The sequence below is a fragment of the Mobula birostris genome, chromosome 22 (assembly GCF_030028105.1).
Source record: "Mobula birostris isolate sMobBir1 chromosome 22, sMobBir1.hap1, whole genome shotgun sequence".
Classification (NCBI taxonomy): domain Eukaryota; kingdom Metazoa; phylum Chordata; class Chondrichthyes; order Myliobatiformes; family Myliobatidae; genus Mobula; species Mobula birostris.
Genome location: NC_092391.1, coordinates 20,140,216 through 20,159,383, shown reverse-complemented (window position 1 = coordinate 20,159,383; position 19,168 = coordinate 20,140,216). Strand labels below are relative to the sequence as shown.

General features: G+C 43.9%; 1 protein-coding gene across 1 annotated transcript in view; it reads right to left on the bottom strand.

Annotated features, from left to right (window-relative positions):
- Positions 1–19,168, bottom strand: part of LOC140186239 (dynamin-1) — a 229,108-nt gene that overhangs the window by 150,261 nt on the left and 59,679 nt on the right. Inside the window, exon 2 of the mRNA XM_072240260.1 lies at positions 2,734–2,807. Within this exon, the coding sequence (XP_072096361.1) occupies positions 2,734–2,807 (74 nt within the window). The remainder of the gene's footprint in view (positions 1–2,733; positions 2,808–19,168) is intronic.

Sequence of the window (19,168 nt, the reverse complement as noted above, 5' to 3'; positions counted from 1 at the left end):
CACTGGGAATGTCGACTGTACTCTTTTCCATAGATGCTGCCTGTCCTGCTGAGTTCCTCCAGCATTTTGTGTGTGTTGCTCTGGATTTCCAGCATCTGCAGACTTTCTCTTGTTTCCTTCCTGTCTACTCTCAGTCCTCAGCAGAGAGATGGAAGGCGTTGTCAACAGTGTCATAAGGCAGAACTTATTCTCTAATGAGAATAACCTTCCCTGATCCCCAGTTTAGGCTTGGTCAGGACCCCACGGCTCCAGGTTGCATCACAGCCCTGATCCAAGCATAAACCGAAAACCCATATTCCAGAGTTGAGGTGAGAAGGTCTGCTCTTGACCAAGTGAGGCATCTTGGAGCCCTGATAAATCTGAAGTGAAAAGACATCCAGGGGAAACTACTCCAGTGGCTGGGGTCATGCTGTGCACTAGGGCAGGTAGCTGTAGTTGGAGGTCAATCATCCTAGGACATGAAGATCACTGCAGGAGCTTCTCAGGGCACTGGTTTCAGTCCAACCATCTTTAGCTCCTTCAGCAATGACCTTACCCCCATCGCAAGTTGAAATGAAAAAGATTTGTGAAGTAAAATCTAGGCCTCGCACAATCAGGACAGGAGAATTTATAAGTCCATAAGACACAGGCTCAGAATTAGGCCATTTGGCCATCGAGTCTGCTCTGCTATTTCACCATGGCTCATGGCTGATGCATTTCCTTCCAACGCCATTCACCTGCCTTCTCCCCGTAACATCTCACACCCTGACTAATCAACAACCTACCAACCCTACACCCGAGAACCTGGCCTCTACAGCCATTTGTGGCGATGAATTCCACAGATTCACCACCCTCTGGCTGAATTAATTCTTCCTCATCTCCACTCTAAATGGACGTCCTCCCATTCGGAGGCTGTGCCGTCTGGTCCGAGACTACCCCACTACAGGAAACATCCTCTCCAAAACCAGTCTATCCAGACCTTTCAATATTCACTAGTTTCAATGAGACCCCCCCCCCACCCACCCCACCACCTTTCTAAGTCCCAGCAAGTAAAGGAGCAAATAATCAAGAACAAAGAAATCTAATAGTAATTTAACAAGTATTTTGGTTCATGCTTCACCAAAAGGACACAAATTACTTCCCAGAAATGCAAAGAACCCAACAAACTAATAAAAAGCAGGAATAGGAAGAAATTAGAGTTAGGAACAAAATATTGCTAGAGAAATCAATTGATCTGAGAGCCCTGAAATGCCCAGAGTCTGATAACCCTGCAGTCTAGAGTTACAAAAGAGGAGCCACGAAAGAGTGGATGCATTGGCTGTTGTCTTCAGAAATCTTACAGATTACAGAACAGCTCTTGCAAAATGGAGGGCAGCAATGGTCATCTAACTAGTTGAAAAAGGAAGGAGAAGGAACAGGAAACCGGTGTCTAGTTAGCCAAACAGCAGCAGGGAAATTGTAAGTGTCTATTACAAATGATGAAATAAAGAGACACCTGGAAAATAACAATGGGATTAGCCAAAGTCAAAATAGATTTTGCAAAGGGAAATTGTGTAGAGCAAATCTTCTGGAGTTCATTCAGGAGGAAATAAGGGATTAGTGTGCAAAACTAAGCAGTTGGGGGCAGTATAGAGACCTGGCTTGAAAATAGTTTGATGGACAGGAAACAACAGGAATACATAGTGTGGCAGCAGGGGATCAGTAGGATACCGTTGAGATGAGCATTTGGTCCCAGCTGTTCACAACATACACTCAGTGGCCACTTCCGTAGCTGGAGGACTGGAACCTGGTGTGGTCTTCTGTTGCTGTCACCGACCCACTTCAACGTTCAGCATATTGTGCATTCAGCAATGCTCTTCTGCACACCATTGCTGTAATGTGTAGTTATTTGAGTTACTGTCGCTTTCCCGTCAGCTTGAACCAGTCTGGCCTTTTCCCTCTGACCTCTCTCAATAACAAGGCATTTTTGCCCACAGAGCTGCTGCTCACTGGATGTTTTTTCTGTTTTTTGAATCGTCCTCCGTAAACTCTAGAGACGGTTGTGCGTGAAAATTTCAGATACTCAAACCACCCCATCTGGCACCAACAATCATTCCCACAGTTAAAGTCACTTAGATCACATTTCTTCCCCATTCTGATGTTAGGACTGAACAACAAGCGAACCTCTTGACCACGTCTGCATGCTTTTATGCATTGAGTTGCTGCCACATGATTGGCTGATTAGATGTTTGCATTAACGAGCAGGTGTATCTAATAAAGTGGCCACTGAGTGGCTATCAGTGACTCGGGTGAGAGAATGTGCGATAATTCTTGAGGTTGCTGGTGGCAACTGATTGGGATCACAAGTTGTGAGGATTCAGAGAGGCTTTGGGACAATGTAAACAAGCTAATTGATTTGGCAGATTTATGGTAGATGGGTAACTGTGGAGGCATCCATTTCACTAGCACCATCACAATGCAGTGCCTTTCTTCAATGGGGAGAGACTGGGGGGTACTGATGTAAAAAGGGATCTGAATATACTCATGTACCAAGTACTGAAATGCAAGCAGTCAGATGTCAAACGTAGACCTTTCCAAGAGAGCATCTCTTTGTTTCTGACACTTCATGTCTCTGCATTTTATTTAATATGCAATCTTTTAACGTCACTACCATTTAAACTGTGATGTGGGACACAGATGGGCAGCAGAGCCAATGAAGCAAAGAGAGATTTATCACTGCCCATGAACCACAGCCCTCATTCCACAGCTTCCTACCTGTTGGTGAGTTGATCAGCTGAAGAACAAGTGGTCTCCTGGTGACGATGCCAGATCCACGAGGAAGGAAGTCCCTGAAATCAAAAAATGGACACGCATGAATATTCCTTCCTACAGGAAGGCACAGATAGCAAGAAAAATCAGCCATATCATTCCAGACTGGACAATGGCTTGAGATTATTAGCCAACCAGAAAGGGAAAGGACATTTAAAGTATGAGACCCTCTGCTTTGATTTCCGCAGGAACTTTTATCAAATAGGAGAAAATCAAAATAACTGATTTTGCCAGCAGTAGAGGAGGTCTGAGTACGGTTTCGCATAAATCACCAAACCAAATAATTAAAGCGATTCTGCTCAGCGACAACTCTGTTCAAAGACAAATAGTTGAAATTTCTGAGATTGTGGAAGATACACTGTGCGACATTCTTAGGACAACAGAATTTGGTCTACAGTTGGACGAGGCTGAACAACAACTGAACCTGACCACGTCTGCATGCTTTTATGCAGTGAGGTGCTGCCACACGACTGGCTGATTAGATATTTGCATTAACAAACAGGTGTAGCTAAAAAGTGGTCACTGAATGTATGATTGTCTCCTGTCTGGGTTGTGGAAGCTTGCAAACTGGTCTGGAGAAGCCCTTAGATGAAACAGCAATGTGGTACTGTATTCAATTTGTTCAGCTTCTCATCCAAAAGGTTACAAAAAACAGACAGGCTCTGCACTGGCAATGAGGACGTGAGAAAACAGAAGTCTTATCCAGAGAAAGTGAAAATGGGTGAGGTTAAGAGTACAGCAAGTCCAGGGACAGGCAAAGAGAAGGTTATGCAAGTTGTAAGTCAAACACAAGCTGCAAACATTGTGGGGGCTCAGAGATGCGGGAAATACTTAGCACCTATTTGGAAGAGGTGGAACAGAACAAGAAGATGCTGGTAAAATTTAACAGGTCAGGCAGCATCCATGGAAAGGGAAACAGTCAACTTTTCCAGGTCTGTGAACTGTTGTCTGGATCTACCCTACTGAACCAACAAGATTACAGAGATAGGGAACATGCACAAAATGCTGGAGGAACTCAACAGGCTGGGCAGCATCTATGGAAGAAAGGTATAGTCAACATTTCGGGCCCATCTCGTCCAGCATTTTGTGTGTGTTGCTTGGATTTCCAGCATTTGCAGATTTTCTCTTGTTTAAGATTAGAATCGTCATGTCATGGAATAATAACAAAGCCACCTAGGAACGAGAAAAGACCACATCAGCTAAACCGCCAGTGGCTCACAGAGGCTAATCAATGCCCCATTCAACAACACCGCTGTAATAATGCAGAGCTATTTTAATCGAATGCTTTCATTACCTGCAAGCAACTCCCAAGAATCAGTGGATTCATTGTTGATTTAAAGAATCTGACAGAGTAACTTTGGAACGCTGTTGGAACACACATTTTAAGATTGATATGTATATGGCCTTGCCAAAAAGCATACTCAGGCTCCTCACAGAACTGGAATTCACATTTGGAATGGCTTGTGAGATTACTACTGCAATGGAAGAGGCATCAAAGAATCAGTCTGGTGCAGGAGACAGATGTGTGAGTTGTTCAGTGTACAAATGGTGGCAACATCTTCATCGGGCCTTCGTCACTGATGTCAAGCATTAACCCCGTTTCCCTCACCGCAAAAGCTGCCTGACTTGCAGAGCGTTTTCAATATTTTCAGTTTTGAGTTCAGATTTCCACCATCTGCTGTTTTTATTTTGCTTTTCAAAAACGTTGTCCTGAAAGAAAAAAATTAAGTCTGTGCTCTTTGACTAACCAAGATATTAAGCCAAGTGATGAAACCTCCGGAAATGCCAACTCAGGCTGAGAGTATTTAAACTTCTCATCCAAGTGCTCATCGCCACCCTTACACCGTTGGTCACACAGAGCAATGGCAGGAGGGAGCAAAAGAGCTTGTTTTGCTGTCGTTGCTTTGTTCCTTACTGTGTTCATTGTTCTTCTGCCCAGCATGGCTGGCATCAGAATGTGTGGTGACACTCGTGGTCTGCCCCCAGCACACCCCTAGGTTGTGCTGGTTGTTATCAAAATGACGCCATTCACTGCACGTATGATTTTTGCACACCAACTGATGGATCTTTGACAATCTGTCAAAGCAACTTTTCTGACCAACATGTTATAAACTTCTAATTTTTCAAAGAATATGGCAGAGAGAAGTTGGATTAAGAATTGGCACTGTGCTTTTTCTCTCGACACAGACTTGGCTCTGTACGTTCTAACAATGCCTAGAGAGATTTCAATGACCAATGACCACAGGTGAGTAGAAACAGAGAAAACCTACAGCACAATACAGGCCCTTCAGCCCACAATGCTGTGCCGAACATGTACTTACTTTAGAAATTATCTAGGGTTACCCATAGTCCTCTATTTTTCTAAGCTTCATGTACCAATCCAGGAGTCTCGTAAAAGACCCTGTTGTATCCGCCTCCACCACTGTTGCCGGCAGCCCATTCTACGTGCTCATCACTCTCTTCGTAAAAAAACTTACCCCTGACATCTCCACTGTAGCTACTTCCAAGCACCTTAAAACTGTGCCCTCTCGTGTTAGCCATTTCAGCCCTGGGAAAAAGCCTCTGACTATCCACATGATCAATGCCTCTCATCATCTTATACACCTCTATCAGGTCACCACTCATCCTCCGTTGCTCCAAGGAGAAAAGGCCAAGTTCACTCAGCCTGTTCTCATAAGGCATGCTCCCCAATCCAGGCAACATCCTTGTAAATCTCCTCTGCAACCTTTCTATAGTATCCACATCCTTCCTGTAGTGAGGTGACCAGAACTGAGCACAGTACTCCAAGTGGGGTCTGACCAGGGTCCTATATAGCTGTAACGTTACCTCTTGGAGATAAATGCTGAGGAACAGGAAGTCCTGTGCAGACCATAATACATAGGAGCAGAATTAGGCCATTCAGCCCATCGAGTCTGCTCTGCCATTCAATTATGGCTGATTTATTTTCCCTCTCAACCCCATTTTCCTGCCTTCTCTATGTAACCATTGATGTCTTTACTAGTCAAAAACCTACTGTATCAACCTCTGCTTTAAATATACCCAATTACTTGGCTTCTACAGCATCTGTGGCAATGAATTCCACAGATTCCTCCTCATCTCTGTTATAAATGGATGTTGTTCCATACTGAGGCTGTGCCCTCTAGTCCAAGACTCCTCACTATTGGAAACATCTTTTCCATGTCCACTCTATCAGGCCTTTCAATATTTAGTAAATTTCAGTGAAACATTGCCCCTCCCCCTCCTCCATTTTTCTAAATTCCAGCGACTGCAGGGCCAGATCCATCAAACACTCTGGGTACATTAACCCTTTCATTCCTGGGATCATTCTTATAAACCTCCTCTGGACCATCTCCAATACCAGCATATCCTGCCTTAGATATGGGGCCAAAACTGCTCACAATCAACCACTGTGCTGTATAGTGAGTTTATTTTGCTGTGATGGATCCTCAGACTCACCAGTCCAATGAGTTAAACAGCTGTAACTAACACAAATCTCTGCACGTGCAAGTTCAGGGCCTTTGAGTGTAAGATTATTAACCCCACGCTGAATGCAGGTTACCCAAATCGCAACAGAAAAGTCCAAGACTATCCAGATTCCTCCAGGTTAATCACAACCATTCAGGTACATGTGATTGGTTGATGTTATTTCACCAGGCAGAAAGGGAACCAATGTTACGCACCCATTCTCTATCACCATAGCAACAGATGACAAAATCCACCTACAGGCCTCTGGGTTGGTTAGCAATATAGCAGGGGCCCTGTCTTTAGAGCTCTAACCAGGGACGATATTATATCACACATTGTAACAACAGCTGCCAGAACTAATTTGTAGAAACAGTTTAATTGCAAAGACTCGTGACTAGCAATAGCCCAGGAGAAAAGATTCCAGGGTTTACTCACCTCCCTGTCACATCGCCAACATTCAAACTGGCATCTTATTCCAGCAAATCAACCCGTGCTTCTGGTGATTCTGGTGATTCTGGCAACCAGAGCTAGCAGGCAACTCAACAAGGCATAGCTGACCCCGTTGCCAGATACTGGGCAATCCTGTCCACTCACCAGCGTGAACCCCAGCCCTACCCCTAGACTGGCTGAGCTACCACAGGAAAGCAGCGTCCACCATCAAAGACCCCCAGCATCCAGGCCACGTCCTCTTCTCACTACTACCATCGGGCAGGAGGGTACAGGGGCCTAAGGTCCCACACCACCAGGTTCAGGAACCTCCTGAATCACCATGGAAAACTTCAATCACTACTCTGACTGTCTCTACAACCTATAACTCACTTTCAAGGACCCTGTACAATTCATGTTCTCAGTATTATTTTTTATTTACGCAGTCCGTCTTCTTTTACACATCAGTTATTTGTTAGTCTTGATCTGTTTCCCTATCGCTTTTCCTAAAATTGTATTGTATTTCCCTCTTTCTGCCTGCTGTAAATGCTTGCCAGAGTGTGAATCTCGTAGTAGTATGTACTGTATGTAAATTGATGATACATGCACTTTGAACTTTGAGCTTGCCTGCTCGTCGTACTCCCTCCAGAAACACTCACGTTATTAAAGGGCCTCCAACCTGACGATTGAACATCGACTTTTTTTTTTAACTTCTGGTAATTTCTCCCCCTCCTCCTCCTCTCTTTTTCCGTTACCCATTCTGGCTCCCCTCTCACCTCTTTCTTCTCCTCACCTGCCCATCACCTCCCTCTAGTGCCCCTCGTCCTACCCTTTCTCCCATGGTCCACTCTTCTTTCCTATCGATCCTTTCTTCTTCAGCCTTTACATTTACACCTATCTCCTCCCAGCTTCTTACAACCCCTCTCCTGGTTTCACTGACCATCAGCAACTCGTACTCGTCCCCTCCCTCCTCCCATCCCCACCTTCATATTCAGTCTTCTTCCCCCTTCCTTCCCAATCCCGATGAAGGGCCTCAGCCTGAAATGTTGACTCGTTATTTCTTTCCATACATGTCGCCTAACTTGCTGTGTTCATCCAGCATTTTGTGTTTTAGTCTAGATCTCACGGTAGTGTAGCAGTTAGCGTGACACTACTATGGCTCAATGACCAGAGTTCAGAGTTCAAAGTTCAGTCCCGGCATCCTATGTAAAGAGTCTGTACATCCTCCCCATGCAACATGTGGGTTTCTTCCGGGTGCTCTGGTTTCCTCCCACAGTCCAAAGACGTACCAGCTAGCAGGTTAATTGGTCATTGTAAATTGTCCTGTGATTAGGTTAGGATTAAATTTGGGGTTGTTGGGGGTTACTAGGCAGTGCAGCTCAAAGGACCAGAGGGGACTATTCACACTGCATCTCTAAATAAATAAATAATTTCCAGCAGCTGCAGAATCTTGTGTGTTTATTGTCAAAGGCCTGCTGTCCTTGTGCGCCATTGCCAGACAGGCACAGCTTGCAGCAGCTGCTGTTGACGGCTCCAGTGACCCACCTTCAACACCGCCCGCCTGGAGGTTGCACATTCCTCCTACGACACAAGAGACTGCCAGCTGATCGGACTCCCTCCCACATACCAATGGTGTGTGGGCTGACCCCAGCATCAGCAGTAGAATCTACGGAGGAATTGATGGGAATGCGGAGGGAATAAGGTGAAATTAACGCAGAATTCATGAACGTGAGAACTTAATCAGGAGAATTCTAATGCTTCAGCACTCCTAGATGAAGAGATTTCCCCATCACCTTTGCCCTGGATGTAATTGAGGCAGGTACAAGTGCAACAATTAAGAGGCACTCGGATAGGTACATGGAACGGAGGGGCTTAGACGGTTATGGGCTGAACACAGGCAACTGGGGTAGGCAGGGTGGATGAAAGGCCTGTTTCTGTGTTATACTACTCAATAACTCTATGACTGACTGACCCCTTATTGTGAGATTGTGTGACCCAATTCTATTTATCTCAGCCAACAGAAACAGTGACTACTTTAATTACCGCCTTGAGAATTTTAACAATTTGCAATGACATCACCTTTCAGTCTTTAATACTCAAGACTGCATTGACCTAGTCTGCTCAACCTCCCGTCAATGGACAATCACATATTCTGAGAAACCTTTGCTACACCCTCTTTCACAAATTCGTCCTCCCTTGGTAGCCGGCCAGAACCATACACAATATTCCAGATGTTATCTCACTGTGGCTTTATATAATTGGAGCAAGATGTCTATACTCTTGCTTTCAAATCATTTTACAATGGAGGCATTCATAGCATTTGTCATTCTAACTTTTTTGCTGAACTTGCAATTTAACTTGCATGATTCATGTAAACTGATACCTAGGCAACACCTTTTAATCTCATACCGTTTGAAAAAATACTCAGTCTTTCTATCTTTTTTTCTGCCACTGTAGATGACATAATGCTTTTCTATATTATCTTCCTATCTGCCACGTCCATGTCCATGCACCTAGCCTATCTGTATCCTCGTCCCTCTGCATCCTCCTCACAGTCAACTCAACTAGCATAATTCCATCAGCAAGCCTGTGTACTGGATCTCACTATTCAAACCACTGTTACTGGTGAAGAGCTGGACCCAGCACCAACCCTGAAATAATCCACTGCTTCATAGGCTCCACACCTATGTTACTTGTCTTCATCTTCTTAGGCAAGAGTCAAGGATGGCTTGCTTCCTCTAGGGTTTTGTGGGTTCTGAAGTAATTAGCAGGCCAAACAGGGAGGTGAGAGCTCTTCCAGAAATGGTGAGGGAGGGCATTTTGTGAGCCTGTATGCTATAGACCATAAGATATACAGCAGAATTAGGCCATTTGGCCCATCAGTTCTGCTCTGCCATTTCATCATGGCTGATCCATGTTCCCTCTCAGCCCCAATCTCACGCCTGCACCCCGTATCCCTTCATGCGCTGACTAATCAAGGATCTATCAACCTCTGCCTTAAATAAACCCAATGACTTGTCCTCCACAGCCGCCTGTGGCAATGAATTTCACATGTTCACCACTCCCTGGCTTAAGAAATTCCTCGTCTCTGTTCTAAAAGGATGCCCCTCTATTCTGAGGCTGTGTCCTCTGGTCTTAGACTTCACCACAATAGGAAACATCCTATCCACATCCACTGTATTGAGGGCTTTCAACATTCAATAGGTTTCAATGAGGTCACCCCTCATTCTTCTGAATTCCAGAATATAGTGTGCTCTGAGTCATTTAGACTGGGCTTCTGATGAATGGACTTACTATTCTCAATGTCATCTTCAGTGCTCCTCCACTTTGGGGAGGCATGGTCCAGTCGTTGCATTTTCTTCAGGAGACTTTGAATCTTTATTTTATTTAGAGATATCGTATGGTAACAGTGCCTTCTGGCCCAATGAGCCCGGGCCACCCAATTACATTCATGTGACCAATTAACCTGCTAAACCATACGCCATCGGAATGTGAGAGGAAACCAGGTCTGCTTACTAATCTTTCCCTGTGATAAACCTCAGAATAAAGCATCCATATTAGGAATATTTCACACAAGCAATGTGGCCGGCCTAAAGGAGACAACCGAGTTTAACAAAGGTGTTATCGCTGGGGTTGTTTGGCCAAGTAGAGGGCGCTGATGTTGCTTTGCTAACACAGGCCCTGGGTAATGGATAGATTCCATGGTTACAATTATCCCCCTGTTGATTTTGTCTGCAAGTAGGAAAATATCTAAAATTAGTTGATATGGTTAACATACCTCGACTGTATTACAATGAATGGCACATTACAATAATGAATGGTACATTACAATACTGTAGAGACATGAATAAACTCTTCCCATTCATGCAACACGTGATGCTTGGATTTCCGGCATCTGCAGATTTTTTCTTGTTTGTGATTTGATTTCTTCTCATCCATGGCAGAGTTTGTCATCAAAATGGTTATAATCGACACCTGAACCCGGCTGGAAGCCCAAGAAGAATTTATTCTTCATATACGCCAGGAAAGCACTACATCCCTTTTTCTGTAGAGGCATGTTTACCATCTCAAGGCTGAACACACAGGACTTACGAAAGACCAACTACTGAAGAGAGAGAGAGGGGAAATTATTTCTTCTATAATATTGTTAAATTCAAAAGTCCGACATACTGTATGTACAAATAAAATACATACATATATCAAACCTGAATTTAATAATATTAATGGGAACTCATTTGTATTTATAGACATCCGTTAGTCTCATGAGATCATGGATTTGCGCCTTGGAAGGTTTCCAGGGCGCAGGCCTGGGCAAGGTTGTATGGAAGACCGGCAGTTGCCCAAACTGCAAGTCTCCCCTCTCCACACCACCAATGTTGTCCAAGGGAAGGGCATTAGGACCCATACAGCTTGGCACCAGTGTCATCGCAGAGCAATGTGTGGTTAAGTGCCTTGCTCAAGGACACACACGTTGCCTCAGCCAAAGCTCGAACTAGCGACCTTCAAATCACTAGACGAACGCCTTAACCACTTGGCCACGCACCAACACTCATTTGTATGTATAGGTGCATATTAGTTGGGTGAGGACAGCCTGTACTTCCAGTCAGTTTAAAGTAGGAGTTCCCTCAGTTAATGGTAGGGTCCATGGCATAAGAAGGTTGGGAACCTCTGGTTTGAAGGATTTTTGCAGAGATAGTGTGGGTGTATTTTCCCCAACACCTTGAGGTGTCTGCCGTAAGCAGTATGGAAATTTGAAGGACAGCAGTGATCACCGCTACCTGGTGGACCACAGTCTTAATCTTCAGACACCCTTTTCCCCAATCATTCCAAGCCTGTGTTGGCATATAGAAAGTAATGATGAATCTTATCATGGACATCTGCCTTCACTGAGAGGTGGCTCCAAGGTGTGGGGCATGGTTTCCCAGTTTACTGGCAAAGGGGTACCACCACTCCATGTTACCCTTAAATAAGCTGATTTACTGATACCCCTCTTACTGTCTTTTCTCAGTCTACAACCAGATCGCAGCCTCTGCTTTCATAGTCTGCTTATTTCAGAATTAAGAATATGGTCTCAGGTTAGATTATATGACTTTCAATCTTGATGTAAAATTCTATCATGTGATTGCTGTACCCTAATGGCTTTTTAATGCCAGCTCATCAATTAACTTTTTTCATTACATTACCAGATCTAAAATAACCTACAGCAGTTCTTCATCATATGCTGACCTAGATAACTCTTCTATCAAGAATTATTTTCATCCTTTTAGCACTCATTTGGTTTGCCAGTCTTTATAGAGTCATGGAAAAGTACAGCACAGAAACAGACCCTTCAGCCCATCTAGTCCATGCTGAACCATTTAAACTGCCTACACCCACTGACCTGCAATGGGACCATAACCCTCCATATCCCTACTATCCATATACCTATTCAAACTTCACTTAAAACACTGAAATCAAGCTTACATACACCATTTGTGCTGGCAGTTCATTCCTCACTCTCACTACCCTCTGAGCGAAGAAGTTTCCCCTCATGTTCCCTTTAAACTTTTCACCCTTAACCTCCAGTTGTAGTCCCACCCCTCAGTGGAAAAAGCCTGCTTGCATTTACCCTGTCTATACTCCTCACAATTTGTGTACTTCTACCAAATCTCCTCTCAATCTTCTACATTCCAAGAAATAAAGTCCAAACCTGTTCAATCTTTCCTTCTAACTCAGGTCCTGCAGACTAGGCAACATCCTTGTCAATTTCCTCTGTACTCTTTCAACATTTACATCTTTCCTGTAGGTAGGTGACCAAAACTGCACACAGTACTCCAAATTAGACCCCATCAATGTCACCAATTTTATATAGATAAAAATCCTTGTGTACTGTGGTGGTTTAAGCTTCCCCATTAGATGCAATAGCCATTGCTGTTTGAGGCCACTGTTGCAGTCCTGAAGAAAGGTCTCGGACTGAAATGTAAAAGGTTTGATCATTTTCATGGATGCTGCCTGATCTGCTGAGTTCCTCCAGCATTTTGTATGAGTTGCTTTGGATTTCCAGCATCTGCACATTTTGTTCATGCTCACTTTTGTATTCTACCCCTTGCTGTTTCATAGCTCCACCCAGGCTGATACTGCTCGATTTTCTGAGCTCAGCTCCTTCCCTCAACCACCTTCACACCCACATCAGAGCAAGCTCACCTCCTTTTACATTTCAACATCTCTTCCCAAAATTAATTCCCTTCTTTGGCCACTTTGCAATTGCATCTTCATAATGGCCATGAGAGGGAATTGGTTTGTTTCTATTAGTGTCATTCATTCAGCTACTTTGTTAAATATGTTACATCCATTCAGATAAGCAGCCTTCAGCTTCTCTTTGTATCTGAAGGTACACTCTTACATCTGTTGGCAGTCATCCTTCCTGACTGTCTCCAGTGATCCGTTCCCCATTTTGCTACCCTATGTTATCGCTTTCTCTTCAACTCTCAAAATTCAAATAAAGAGAAGGATTAGCTTCATTTGTCACATGTACATCAAAACATACAGTGAAATGCGTCATTTTGTGTCAATGACCATCACAGTCCGAGGATTGTGCTGGGGGGGGCAGCCCACAAGTGTCGTCACGGCTCCAGCGCCAACAGAGCATGCCCACAACTCATTAACCCTAACCATACATCTTTGGAGAGTGGGAGGAAATCCGAGCACCTGGAGGAAACCCACATGGTCATGGAGAGAACGTACAAACTCCTCACAGACAGCGGAGGGAATTGAACCCAGATTGGGCGATTTCTGGGGCTGTAAAGCTATACGCTAGCCACTACACAACCATACTTCCTAATACCCAACTAAAGCCCTACTTATTTAAATCAATGGCTCCATTTTATCATCAAACCCTGTCAGTTCTGTAAGGGAAGCCAAACAAATGTTCACACAAGCCCAGTTAATGCATTCATATCAGGAAGCATCTTTATGTCAAAACAGAGCGGGGAACCATCCTTTGAAAATAAATCAGCAGCAAAGAGACAAAAAGATTCAGAACACCATTGAGCCCAGCCCAAGCAATCCACCCGTGGAGATCTACTTCATAAATCCAAGTGCACATGAATTATCTTGATTTTGTTTTAGCTATGATTCTAAATATTCTCCACTTATCTAAGGTTTGCAGTTTTGCACTGCGGCTTTAGGGAGCTGCAGTAACTTCACAACTCGTCTGATGGCGCTGCTGAGCCACTTAGATTATATCCAGCCTCGATAGAAATCTGCTTTTATTGCATCTTTCCTCTGCTCCCCTGTCCTCATATCTTTTCCAAGCTAGTACTAAAATAGCCAAAGAAACAAAGCAGAAGCCAATGTGCTCTGTTTGCCAGAGAAAGCAGGATCTCCCAGTGGCCACACATTTTAATTCCACTACCCATTCACATTCTGATATGTCTATCCACGGCCTCCTGTACTGTCAAGGTGAAGCCACACTCAGGTTGGAGGAACAACACCTTATATTCCGTCTGGGTAGCCTCCAACCTGATGGCATGAACACTGACTTCTCTAACTTCCGTTAATGCACCACCTCCCCTTCGTAGCCCATCTGCTATTTATTTATTTATTTATTTATTATTATTATTATTAATTTTTTTCTCTCTCTCTCTCCTTTTTTTCCCTCTGTCCCTCTCACTATACTCCTTGCCCATCCTCTGGGCTTCTCCCCTCCCCCTTTCTTTCTCCCTAGGCCTCCCGTCCCATGATCCTTTCCCTTCTCCAGCCTGGTTTCCCTTTTGCCAACACCTGTCCAGCTCTTAGCTCCATCCTTCCCCCTCCTGTCTTCTCCTATCATTTCGGATCTCCCCTCCCCCTCCCACTTTCAAATCTCTTACTAGCTCTTCCTTCAGTTAGTCCTGACGAAGGGTCTCGGCCCGAAACGTTGACTGTACCTCTTCCTAGAGATGCTGCCTGACCTGCTGCATTCACCAGCATTTCTTGTGTGTGTTGCATGAATATGGGTTTCAGATTCTGATGAATAAACTCCACGATAAGAGGGTTTGAGCATCTGCATGCTGATTTATCATTTAAGAACACAAGAAATAGGAGCAGACCATCTGGCCCGTCAAGGCTACCCCGCCATTCAATAAGATCATGGCCAATCTGACCATCAACTCATCTCCACCTACCTGCCTTTTCTCCTACTTATTTCCACTACTATGCAAAAATCTAGCTACCTTGTCTTAAATATATTTATTGAGGTAGCCTCCACTGCTTTATTGGACAGATAATTCCACAGATTCATCACCTTCTGGGAAAAGTAGTTTCTCTTCATCTCCATCCTAACTTTCCTCCCCTGAATCTTGAGGCTATGTTCCCTAGTTCTAGTCTCACCTACCAGTGAAAACACCTTTCCTGCCTCTATCTCATCCATCCCCTTCATAATTTTTTATGTTTCTATAAGATCTCCTCTTATTCATAAGAATTCCAGCGAGTACAGTCCCAGGCGACTCAATCTCTCCTCATAGTCTAACTCCCTCTTCTCTGGAACCAACCTGGTGAACCTCCTCTGCACCACCTCCAAAGCCAGTATATCCTTCCTCAAGTATGGAGACCAGAACAGCACACAGTACTCCAGGTGCAGCCTCACCAGTACCCTGTACATTTGCAGCATAACCTCCCTGCTCTTAAGTCCAATCCCTCCAGTAATGAAGGCCAACATTCCATTTGCCTTCTTGATAGCCTGCTTCACCTGCAAACCAACCTTTTGTGATTCATGCACAAGCACTCCCAGGTCCCTCTGCACAGCAGCATGCTGCAATCTTTTATCATTTAAGTAATAATCTGTGGATGATTTCACATTTACCAACATTGTACTCCGTCTGCCAGACCCTTACCCGTTCATTTGACCTATCTATATCTCTTTGCAGACTCTCCATATCCTCTGCACAATTTGCTTTTCCACTCAATTTAGCGTCACCCAGGTATCCCAAAACTCAGCTTTCTATTAGTTAACCAATCCTCTGCCCATGCTAATATATCACCCCCAGCACTCTGCATCCTTATCTTATGGATAAGTCTTTTATGTGGCACCTTATCGAACGCCTTCTGGAAATCCAAGTAAATAACGTCCATCTGTTCTCTTCTATCCACTGCGCTCATTATATCCTCAAAGAACTCCAGTAAGTCTGTCAAACAGGAGCTGCCTTTACTGATTCCATGCTGTGTCTGCATGATGGATCCATTTCGTTCCAAATGTCTCGCTATTTCTTCTTTAATATTAGCTTCAAGCATTTTCCCAACTACAGATGTTAAACTAAATGGCCTATAGTTACCTTCCTTTTGCCTACATCCTTTTTTGAACAGTGGCGTGACATTCACCATCTTCCCATCCGCTGGGACCTGCCCAGAGTCCACAGAATTTCGGTAAATTATCACCAAAGCCTCTACTATAATGTCTGCCATTCCTTTCAGTACCCTGGAATGCATTCTATCAGGACCAGGGGACTTGTCTATCTTTAGGCCCACAAGTTTGCTCAGCACTACCTCTTTAGTGGAAGCTATTGTATCGAGGTCGTCACACCCCATCACATCCATATCATATCTCTTTGGCATGTTAGATGTGTCCTCCACCGTGAAGACCAACACAAAATAGTCACTCAAAGCCTCAGATATTTCCTCATTACTCAAAATCAATTCCCCCTTGGCCTCCAAGGGACCCATGTTCACTTTAGCCACCCTTTACCGCTTTATATAACTATAAAAACTTTTACTATCCATTTTTATATTTTGTGCTAGTTTATTTTCATAATCTATCTTCCCTTTCTTAATTGCTCGCTTGGTGGTTCTTTGTTGGTTTTTAAAGTTTTCCAAGTCTTCCGGTTTCCCATTTGTTACCACACTGATAGCCATTCCTTCAGCTGACTGGAACATCTGGAATTCTTTTTATAAGCTCTTACACCTCTCCTCCTTTATTTTCAATAGGAGGGAGAGATGAGGGGCCAGTCATTTGAAACAGAGGTTCATGGAAATTTCTTCTCACAGAGACAGGTGAATCTCGTGAGTTTTCTGCCCTCAGAGTTATGGAGGATAAATTATTAGAAATATTGTAAGTTTGGAAAATTGGAGGATTTAGGACACAGAGGAGGAGTTAAGGCCAGGAGTAGATCAGCTGTGATCATATTGAGAGGCAGGAGAGGCTTGAGGGGCCAAGTGGCCTATTCCTGCTCCTATTTCCTTGCATTCTAGACAACAGAGCAAAACTAACCTTAATAATTTGGTTGTTCCCGTGAAATGAACCGGGCATCGTGGTTATAATCTGCTCCTTAACAGTCTGTCCAGTTATAGGAAATTATTTTGGCTGAATTTACACCAACACTTTTCCTAATGATGTGCCCCATCATTTATGCTAGGATACTGCAAGTCAGAAGCTGGGCATTGTATCCCATATCTCCCCAAACCTCACCGACTACATGAAGGATTCAGCAACATTTGCACAGTAGTGCAGTGGTTAACACAACACTTTCACAGTACCAGCAACCCGGGTTCATTTCCTGCCACTGTCTGAGGGAGTTTGTACGTTTTCCCCATGACTGTGTGGGTTTCCTCCGGGTGCTCTGGTTTCCTCCCATACTCCAAAGGCATACTGGTTGGTAGGTTGATTGGTCATTGTATATTGGCCCATGATTAGGCTAGGGCTATTCTAGGGGTTGCTAGGCTATATGACCAATAGGGCTGGAAGGGCCTGTTCTATGCTCTATCTCAATAAATAAATACATTTTCAAGGAGCAGGAGATGGTCACTCAGCAAGTCCATCCTGCCATTTAATTCCTGTGCCAGTTCTCCATTGTCCTCAATTCCCTGATATGTAAAAACTATATTTACTTCCTGTGTGAATACCCCAATAATGACCCAAAGGTAAGCATTCAGCTGCACCTCCACATCGTTAAAACTGCCCATTTTCAGTTCTGTAGCCTCAGCCAGTGCCAGCCCCTGCCTCTGCTCATTTACAGCAAAAGGTCTCATGCATACTATTAGACCTTGCTTCTGACAACCCCTCTCATTCATCCTCTGTGTCATGACATCTTCAAAACAGAGCCACCCATGTCCCAACTTGCACTTTGGGGGCAAGATTACTCAATTCTAACTTAAATACTAAAATCTTAACATTCTTACTCTCATATTCAAATCTCTCCATCTTTCATTTTCTTCAGCCCCGCATCACTCAGATCTTTTGCTCCTCCATTTTTGTTTGGATTCACATCCTGCAATTTAATTGTTCCTCCACAGGGAACTTCCCAAACCTCACTCTCTGTTTCCCACGTCCCCAAATCCTCATTGTTTCAGATTTCCTTAAAGCCTACCAGTCTGGTCAGAATGTGGGCCAATCACCCTACAATGTCTTCGTGTGGCTCAACGTTAAACTACCCTCGTGTAACATGGAAGCAGGTTGGCAGGTTTGTTGAGTGAGACAGAAGACGCGGATTACAAATAAGGATGTTATTCATTTATTTACAAACAGTAAAAGATTCAACCAGACATTGAAGACTCCAAAGTTACACAAACTACAAAATGAAACATTGAACAAACAGATACTTAGCTAAGAGTGCGCTCAGGCCTTCTAAGTCTGCAGCATGCTTTCCCAATGGTTCTTCTGCACTGGTCGTGATCTCAGAGTGAAGCACGCCCTAGGAACAGAGGGAGAGGGCAAACGGCTCGCATGTGCTATCGTCATACCCGTGAGGTGCCTGAAACCGAACAGTGATGCCGTGGCACACAAGGCAGCCAATGGGAAACAGCTGCTGCATCCTTCAAACAGACCAATTGATGGCCAGCATGATGGAAGCAGCTTTCGACCAACAAGTAAACTAACCTCCACATAACACCTAGATAACACGCCTGTAAGGTACTTCCCTCGTCAAAAGACGTGAATGTTGATGCTGAAACCCGCCTCGCTTTAAGTACTCCCTGCTAACATAAGAGTGCAGAAATGACTTATGATTTATTAAATGACTATTTAATAAATTTATTTGTAGGTTCATCAAATTATTTTGCAACAGATTTTAAGCTGAAAGACAAATACGACAGTTACGTCTGGTGAATGAATCAACATTTGATATTTCCAATTGGATTGCCACAATGAAATTTCTAGTTCTATAATTGTTTGTCATCTGCAGCTCAATTCAAACTTTATCCAGCATTTAGCATAGAATTCCCTCCCCCCACCCCCACTAAACCGAATCTCTTATTCAAATTTACTTGGCACAAAATGACTGAACTCTCAGAAGTGGTTTCCAACGCAAAAGCAAAACTCTCCTCATCGGTATAAGATGTCTAGATGGTTGTATTCTGCAGTTCAGAATCTTGAAGGCAGAGTGTTTGTTAGGCAGACGGCAGATTAGTTTGGAGTCCATGAGAAGCTAGGTCGGTGTTATTCTCATTATTAGGAGATACAACATGGTAACAGGCCCTTCTGTCCAAACAAGCCCGCACCGCCCAATTACACCCCGTGACCAATTAACCTACTAACCTGTAA